Genomic DNA, 9,371 nt, shown 5'->3' on the forward strand with positions numbered 1-9,371 from the left:
TTCTAGGTTTTGAGATTAATGAAGTCAGCACATGTGCCTCACTAAACGGGAACGTCCTTCTCTGTGGAACAAAATTCGTCTTTATGAGACATCAAAATATCAAACTTGTGGCTGTTGGGTTAGAAGTGTCACTCCTCTTGTAGTGTTATAGAAATTCAGGGCTTGTGTGTGTATTTTCTTCTTGAGATGAACGCGGTATATGTTGGTGTGCACATATATATTGAGATTCATATTGGACATTAGCAATGTGACTTCATGAGGTGTATAGATTTTTTTTCCAGGACAACCTAAATTTGATATGACTTATAAAAAAACTAATAACGTGTGTAATACCGATCTGTATAGTAACATACACCATAAAATATTTTTTCATATGATAAATTTTTAGTAGGAGTATATAATTAATGATGGTTTTTTGTTAGATCCAGTCAAATGTTGTTTGACTTCGAAAACTTATAGATCTTTTCATAAACTGATGGAGTTTATGCTAGGAAAAAACTTTTGAAGCCTCACAATGCAAGCTGTCTAGATGCCTTCTTTTTTAAATGTAGACTAGTGCCTAAAATTCTTTATTTTCATGTATGTGTCCACATAATTCAACCCAGCTATGGCATTGCATCGACTATATGTATTTGGTAGTAAAATTACTCGAACAATCAAATCTGAATATGTGATGAACTCACCCCCGACCAAAAAATGTAAGGCGTATTTTGTTTGACCACTACAAGACCTTGCTTGTTGTATTGATATATAGTTCATTGATGTATAGTTCACGTGGAACAAAACAACAAACATAATGAATTATACACTCATATATACTCACACATGTAAATTTAACTCTTGTGCTGCATTTTTTAGAAAATGGCATGTCCCGAAACTCAAAACACGCACTTGCATGCGCCTCATTTTACGTGACCGTAAATATGTGTGATAGTGTGAGATACGATGGTAGTTTGCGTGTTTAATCATGCATGTTTAAAAAAGTAAGACGTGTGTTTTCTCGTAATAGCTAGTGCCAAGATTTTCCCACGATGATATAGTCAAAATCAAGATTATCAAAATTCCGTTATTGAGAGCCAAAATGGGAAAAAAAAAGCACTCCTTCTAGAAATTGCATGCCAGAATACCATTACTGTCCAAATAATACTAATTGAGTAAAAAAAAGACATTAATGTCCTTACTCTTTCAAATCGCTAAGATCTTTCTTGATGTTGTGAGAGATTGTCAGGATGCCAATACGGCATGGTTGCACAATCTCAACCACTAACTATTAAGTAGTAAGGGAAAATTTGCCAGTACTAACTACTATCTAGAGGTTGTTTCCTAGCTTGACGTCGGTAGGCGCATGTGGTGATGGGTATTTCCATAACACATTTGCCAATGGTGACGATCATGCACATCATGTAGCTCAAGGCATACCACAGTGTCCAAACTCAACCATGCTAGCTTACGCCTTCTATGTATGCACCGTCAAAAGAGAGCACTCAACTAGGGCTAATATCAAGATACCGCGGGGATCGTCGTTTGCTCTAGGTAAGGACTCGCCACGTGGGGCGAGAAGGTCATTGGGGTCAGCCCTTTAGATCATTATCTATAATCTTCCACTAACTAGCAATATCACATACTAATATAATGAAGGTTTGACTGATTTTATTGGGTGTAGATGAACCCGATTGTTGTATGGCAGCTCTGCCACTGGATATGACGATGAGTAACGAGCGTGGTGGAGTAGGGGAAGGTACAACAATGTGAGTTGGAGGGGTGTGGCAGTATGAAAGATGCGACGGCTGGCGCGAGTAACAACAGTGGGTGGCATTTAGCGGTGGTACATATTCGACCGGGCGGAAGAAGAGATTTTGGTTGTGTTAGGGATAAGGAACATTTTGTTGAGATTATTAGGGGGCAATTTTGATACTTTAAATAGTATGACACCTATTTTGTTGACTAATAGAAAATATTTGGGAATAGACGGTAGATGCTATTTTTGCATGAAAAAGCCCAGATCTGAGTGGTATATTGACACTTTGGTTTTTCATTGGCTGGATTTTGTAACACACTTTTTTTTGACAATCAATACCATATATATTTATAGCAACAAATAGTACATGGTAGAGATACATGAACTGACTCCAACGATTACAAAATAAAGTCTAAAAGATAGTAACAAATCTTTGAGATCTTCAATTTCTTTCTTCTTCCATAACACAATCTTGTACTTTTCTAAAGGCAGCCAAAGATAGATAACGAACCATAAACCTGTAGATACCGACGAAAGTTCTCCCATAATTTTTTGAGGCGCAATGCCAAGGCTGCGTACACGCACGCAACCATTAAAGCAGTTATACAACATCGGCAAGAGTACCAACACCAGTATGTCAGGGAATAATAACCGATTAGCTTTGTCGTCGTCGATGGAGAGCCGAGAGTACGAATCACCATTGTCGATGACGTAGCAGCCAGAACAAAAACTGCGAGGATAATCCTCCTCGCGGCAACAACGACAAAAGATCCAAAATCGATCTAGCGAAGCAAGATCCGAAGACTCATACCTAGCCAATTGTGATTGTTCAACACCCCCATTGACGCCGGGAAGAAGATGTCGTCGCCGAGCGAAAGGCCGAAGATCACTTATTGCAGACGATGCCATCTCAGTTGAGGGAAAACCAACAAAAAGACTGCTACCAAAATCCTAACATAATCGAATGAAAACAATCTATGGAGGAGGATGAACTGGATGCGGCTAGGGTTGAGGCGGTGGCTGAGAGGAGGATGAACAATCTTTTATTCGAAACTCCACATATAGATCGGGTTCCCCATTTCTTCCGACGCCGGCGAAGCCGATCGGAGGAAGGGGAACCAATCTAGAGAGGAAAATGAACTAGATGCGGCTAGGATTGAGGCGGTGGCTGAGAGGAGAGACGGGAGGAAAAGTCGGTTTGTTACGATTCTGTAACACACTTGTTTTAACGAGTAGTGAAATTTTGGCAATTTGGTTTTCCATCCAGCAGTTTCCCCTCCTATGCTGATATTCTCTCTCTCTCTCTCTCCGTCTCCGACCTCCAAATCCACCATCCATTCCTCGCCGGAATTCTGTCAATTTAGCTCTACGCCATCTCCGATCCCATACGTCTACATCGGAGAAGAGCAGCTCGCACCAAGCGTCCAAGCTCTCAACCTCGTGCGATTTGAGGAGAAATCCGGCAGTTGTTCCCGCGGCATTCAGATCGCCATGGCTGCAACGGAGTCGGCCCGTCGGCGCGGGCAGAGGAAGGCAAAGGAAGCGGCCGTGGGCGCGGCCGCGAGGGCGCTGTTCTACCCGACGCTGCTGTACAACGTGGTTAGGAGCAAGGTCCAGGCCGAGTTCCGGTGGTGGGACGAGGTCGATCAGGTGAACTGCCATCGATCGCCTTTCCAATAGCCCTATTTCCAGTGAGATGCCCTACTAGTCGAGACTACCTACTAGTAGTTTTTTTTTTTGTCAGATGAGCAGTATGTAATTTTAGCCATAGCAGTGTACTTTTAGATGCAAATGCGTTATCAATTTGTTCTAGTTTAATATATAATAGTAACCTCTATCTAGAAGTAGAATGCATTATTTGGAGTGAGGAGAAATATTCATCTGTAGGGCTGTCAGAATTATCAACTACATTTCTTTGTTGGTGGCAACTAGCAAGTAACATTTTGGGCGCTGAGAACTGGGACTTTTGAGGTGATTCAGTAACAAGGGTAATCTCAGTAACCTGCGAAAGGCAGAACTCCATCGTGAATTGAATATATCATGTTTAGGTTCTCTCCAAATGATCTTGGTTACGTTTTCAGTCTATTCCTTAGTCTAGCTTTGACGTGTTCTGACAATTCGAAGGTCACATGTTGTTTTCTGGTAAGCTGTTAACTTCCTAACAAGCCTTGCTACTTTGATGCACACGGGTAAAGGCTGAACCGGCTATTCATGCACCATGTTACATATCTATTTGATTTCTAGAATTGAACAAAGCATATCGTTTAACTATTTTCCCTTGGCTCTGATGTCGTGCTGTTGGCTAGTCTTAGTGCTTAAGTGCTTAGGCAATTTAAATGTAGACCTATTCTAGATTACTTCTAATAATTAATATATACAGGATTATGTACTGCTGACTAAGGTGTATGCCTTTATCGTTGCTAATAGGTAAATCGCGGCTCACTGTGTACCTACATGACCAGACTTTCGAGCCTGTTTGAAGCTAGATTTTTTCTCCCTAAAGCATGTATTAACAGAAATCATACCTGAGATGCAAGCTAGAAATAGACCCATTCAGTGCTATGATCGATGTACAATAGGGTTGAAGTGAGAACAAGTGTCTTAACTTCCATATCTTGATTAACTTCAGTTAAACTATATGTGGTACATTTGCTCATCTGCAATTAAAATGTACTAGCAAATGTACTGGCTGTTGCTTTTTGTTCAGTTTTAGTCACGGTTTCACAGTGTGCCAGTTTCCTCATTTGCAATTATAATTACGGAGTACTAATTACTGTGATCACAAGCATGGCATATATTGCAGATCAGAGTTGTCTGTGTTCTGTGTACTTTTCCATGGGTACCAATATACAGATGTGTGTATGTTTGCCTTCGGTCTGCATGACGTGATTGCGGAATTACAATACACAGTTCTGTTGTAGTATATATTTCATTTTAAGGAGATGTAAGCCTATAACTATTGTTAATGTTCTAACTCCGACCTGATAATGATAAAATGGATCAATCTCATTGATCTAAGCATTGTCCTCTTTACCAGTTCATTTTGCTTGGAGCTGTTCCATTCCGCAAGGATGTTCCACGCTTGCAGAAGCTTGGAGTACATGGTGTTATAACTCTAAATGAACCATTTGAGACTTTAGTGCCGTCATCAATGTATCAGGCAAGTTGCCCATCTGTGCCTTTATTTGTAAAAAATACATGAATAACATTTGACAGAGCCTTCAGCCCTTCATATTTGCACTGTATTTTATGTCCATGCTCTGACATAATTGCTGCAAGTGGAGTTATGATTTATGACCAACTGGGAAATCCCACATGACACAAATGCTCACCTGTTAAATTTACAGTCTCGTGGAATCGATCACCTTGTTATACCTACAAGAGATTATATGTTTGCTCCATCACTTGTGGATATTAATCAAGCTATTGATTTCATTCATAGTAAGTGAGCAACAAATTACCCCAAATTGATTGTTGTAACTAAGAAAATATTTGTTTGATCGGCCAGAATTGAATATGTACAGGCCATTCACACCTTCACTTTTTGTGAGATATGGAGATTTTAGATGATAATTCTTCATGCTTAATCAGGAAATACATCCTGCGGTAGAATGACATATATTCACTGCAAAGCTGGGAGGGGACGGAGTACAACAATTGTCTTGTGCTATCTGGTAAGTTCCTATGTTCTAGAGAAACTAATTATGTCAAACATTGAGCTGACAAGTTCCCATGGTGGGAAAGGTTTGATATTGAGGCTTTTGTGCCTTCGCGGTTAGGACTCACGACTCGGAAAATCTGTAACGGCGCTATTCATTAAATTTTCTGTTCCAAAAAGCTTTCACTAAAATCACTGTTTTCACACTTTTGCAGCGATTACCACCAAAATGTCTGTAGTTACTTATAACCCTTATAGTGGGAATAAAATTATCGCGCAGAACATAGTTAGAATTATTTTTTTATCATTTTTCAGTCGGAATTTTTATGTTTGATTTTTAACAGGTGAAGTACAAGAATATGACACCTACTGCAGCATTTGAGTATGTGCGGTCTAAAAGGGCTAGAGTGCTTCTTACCCGTTCTCAGTGGAAGGTATGGAGACATCCTAACTCATTTCTTCCATTTCTGAAGTACAACTCATTGCACTAACAAGATTTTCTTATGCCACTCTCTCGAGCTGTGTTGTTTCTTGGATGTGAAACGTTTCATACATTTGTCCCTCTCCTAGTATATATAGATCAATCGAAGTTGCCTGTGATAAGTAGTTCATAGTCAACATACGCTGGTGATAACTAACTGGAAAAGACATGCACACTTCAGCACCCATCCCATTATTGGGATATACAAGTCTTTGTTAAGGAATTAATTAAACTTGCTTCCGTCAAGCACAAAGCGAACATGGCTGCCACCTGCCTGGAAATATGTTTGTTCTAACTATTTGCCTCTAGACAAAATTACCTATAGCCTATATTCCATATGTATTTTATTTTTTAGAATTTTCTGATTTGATCATTTGGTGAGCTCATATCCTATTTGCAAATCAATGCTGCTATCTGTAAACTACTCGGATCGTTACATGCTAGCTACTAATGCTGTATAGCTGCACTAATGCAGTGTGGACTGTGGACCAAACTCACTCCCAGTGGACCCAAATCCAGCCCACGAATTATAGAATGAGTTAAGACGAATTATGTATTTTCCAGCGGCGCGGTCAGTGGAGAATTATGAAATTTCGTAGGTGGTATTGAAAGCTAGGTAGTGTCTCTTCGTGAATCAAAATAGACAGTTTCCTTTGTACCCCATGTTGATCCCTTGACAGAAGATAGTTTATATTAATATAATTACTCATTGTGGTGCCTCTGATGATGGCAGGTGGTTCAAGAATTCAGTACAAAGGTCGTTGGAGCAGCACCATCGAAAACACAGGACGTGGTACTCTCAACTGAAGATGGCTCTGGTTCGCCAGGAGTTATCAAAGAGAATGCCAGCTTGTCTTCTCATAAAACCACCCCGTCGAGGCCAATGATGAAGATGCTGTCGTGTTTGCTTCCTTCCCCTGTGAGATCTGGCAACTCGCTTCCCCGCGACGACCTGCACACATGATCCTAGCCCTGTGCTGGTCCTTTGTCAGTGTGGAACCGGCGCGATTGTGTTGTCAGGAAGATCTTCCTAAAATGTGCAAGGGATAGTTTCGCATGTTGTTCATTTTTTTTTCAGGTATGTTTCGTTTGGTTCTTGCTCAGTGCACACACATCGTTTGGGGCAAACTATACAGGTTGCTTCCCTGGCCGCCCTTGTGTAAGTTTCAACAGAATCGGGACTTCCAATTTGTGCAGCAGACGCTTAAACTTTCAGCACCAAAACAGAGACAAGCCATCAGCATTTATTTTTGTTTTAGAAATACCGTCTACAATGTAGACATATACATGTAAACCGGCATAGTAGATTCTCACATAATGTCCACCGAAAACTACCGAATCCATGAAGCTTCGGAATGGATGAAGCCAGCAATCTGCACTTTACCTTACCAAAAAAAGCTTTGCAGATTTTGCTCTGGATGGATGGCAGCGCTTGGAATAGTATGTTTGAGTGGGCATCGAATCTCGTTAGGAGATAGTGACCCAGTTTGGATTAGCAATACCGGTGCTCCAGTCCTGCAAGTTTCAGCGACGTGCCTTCCTGTCGCCGTCCGAATTCGGATCACCCGATCGCATCTTAAATTAAGATCTGTAGATAGATAAGTGATGAGTGGGTGGGGTCACCGACAAATCTCGTAAAACAGAAGAAAGCCTTCTGTTTTCCTTCTTCTGAGACAGCTGCATGTTGCGACACCCTGTTGCCACTTGTAATGACACATTTTTTGATGATATTGAAATTCCTTTCGCCCAATTGATTGAGGCAAACTGTCCTCCGCCTTATATAAAAAAAATTATGATTCCTCTCCTCCTGTCACGCTAACATCTGAACCATGTGTACATGAGGCTCCTCTAAATTGTGAAAATCCAAAGCAAGTTATAAGGAGAGTTGATGTTGTTCCGTTCTAACATACTTATAATCAAATAGGGCATTGCACCACACACACACACACACAGAGCGCACGACACAGATTTTCGCGTGATTGTCAGTATGAATTTTGATGACAGCGGCCTGGTATGGCTGCACCGAATACAATTCTTTTTTGCTCAAGTAGTAGAAGCAAACCCGGCAAGGGATAAGTTTCGTTTATCACTTCTCTAGCTAGTGAAGCTTTTCCAGCAATAAAAGAAGGAACAATTCGAATTCACAACTTCAATTTGATACATATCATTTAGTCTAGTTCAAGAAGGTTTTGGAAGTGAGAAAACAGGGTATGTCTCAATTGACTGCAAATATGGAAAAATGTTATAGCGGCAAAAGAAAGAATAAGATGCAAAGGAAAAGCGTCCAATAGCACCGCCTGCCTCTAATAGGCCATGCACTATATAGATAGAGAAAAGAAGCAAACCTAACTTATTTGGTAGGGAAGCGAACGATACAACCTAACCATGCAAGTTTAAATTCCTAGGAACATACATTTAGGTTCTTATTATTTTTTTAAAAAATCATTCTAACTGAGTACATAAGAAGTGATCCACTTTTTTAGGGCTATCAATTTGTAATTTTTGAATCTATCGAGTTAAGCCCAAGAGTTCTTATCGACGGAGTCGTTTGGCACCTTGATGTCAACTCATCACATCGTGTGGTTTCTCTGGCTTTGGGCCATATGATCTCTGGGATGTAGAATAGGGGATCAATAACAACATAAGAAATTAGGTTTCAAGTTGTTTTGGTTGCACAATCTCTCGATTCACATTTTTATATGATATACACAATACATTCAAATTAGGTGGAAATGAGAGATTGGGGAAGATGATCACACTTTGGAAGAGAGATAGACGCCCCAAATGAAGTTATCTCCCTCCTCTTTAATTCTATTTAAACATGCTAAAAATGTGTTTCTACTTTATTCATGACATTGGCTACGGTGTTAGAGAGGTAACTTTGTCCATTTAATTGTTGTGTTCCTGCTAGTGTTAATGGGCCAAAAAGTTGGATGCATAATAGCATTGTCCAAGAGAAGCCAACAAAGTTACTCATGAATTAGCTAGAATTTGTTTTCCTGGTATTTTTTGTATTTAGGTCGATGAATCCCCTAACTTTATTCTTAGCAAACTGATGACCCACAAGTATAGGGGATCGCAGCAGTCTTCGCGGGTAGTATAACCCAATTTATTGATTCGACACAAGGGGAGACAAAGAACACTTGGAAGCCTTAACAGCGGAGTTGTCAATTCAGCACACTGAAACAGACTTGCTCGCAAGAGTTTATCAGTAGTAACAGTTTTATAGCAGTAGCAGTAGTGAAATAACAGCAGCAGAGTAACAGGGACAGCAGTAGTGATTATAGTAAATAGCAGGATTAAAATACTGTAGGCACGGGGACGGATGACGGGCGTTGCATGGATGAGAGAAACTCATGTAACAATCATAGCAGGGCATTTGCAGATAATAATAAAACGGTGTCCAAGTACAAAGCAATCAATAGGCATGTGTTCCAATTATAGTCGTACGTGCTCGCAATGAGAAACTTGCACAACATCTTTTGTCCTACCAG

At 40.3% G+C, this 9,371-nt stretch overlaps 1 protein-coding gene across 2 annotated transcripts; it reads left to right on the top strand.

Annotated features, from left to right (window-relative positions):
* Positions 1–392: 392 nt before the first annotated feature.
* LOC127311249 (phosphatidylglycerophosphate phosphatase PTPMT2) lies at positions 393–7,139 on the top strand. 2 transcript variants are annotated; one of them, XR_007857623.2, is made up of 7 exons: positions 393–3,388; positions 4,776–4,898; positions 5,086–5,179; positions 5,330–5,412; positions 5,741–5,830; positions 6,353–6,493; positions 6,611–6,749. XR_007857623.2 is itself a non-coding variant. In XM_051341632.2 (6 exons), exons 1-6 carry the CDS (start codon positions 3,020–3,022, stop codon positions 6,839–6,841), a joined length of 990 nt encoding a protein of 329 aa, XP_051197592.1. In that variant the 5' UTR covers positions 1,221–3,019; the 3' UTR covers positions 6,842–7,139. The 2 variants fall into 2 exon arrangements, 1 of the variants encoding a protein (XP_051197592.1); XM_051341632.2 differs by lacking the exon at positions 6,353–6,493 and having other exon boundaries at positions 1,221–3,388; positions 6,611–7,139.
* Positions 7,140–9,371: the final 2,232 nt, after the last annotated feature.

The sequence above is a fragment of the Lolium perenne genome, chromosome 7, assembly GCF_019359855.2.
Source record: "Lolium perenne isolate Kyuss_39 chromosome 7, Kyuss_2.0, whole genome shotgun sequence".
NCBI lineage: Eukaryota > Viridiplantae > Streptophyta > Magnoliopsida > Poales > Poaceae > Lolium > Lolium perenne.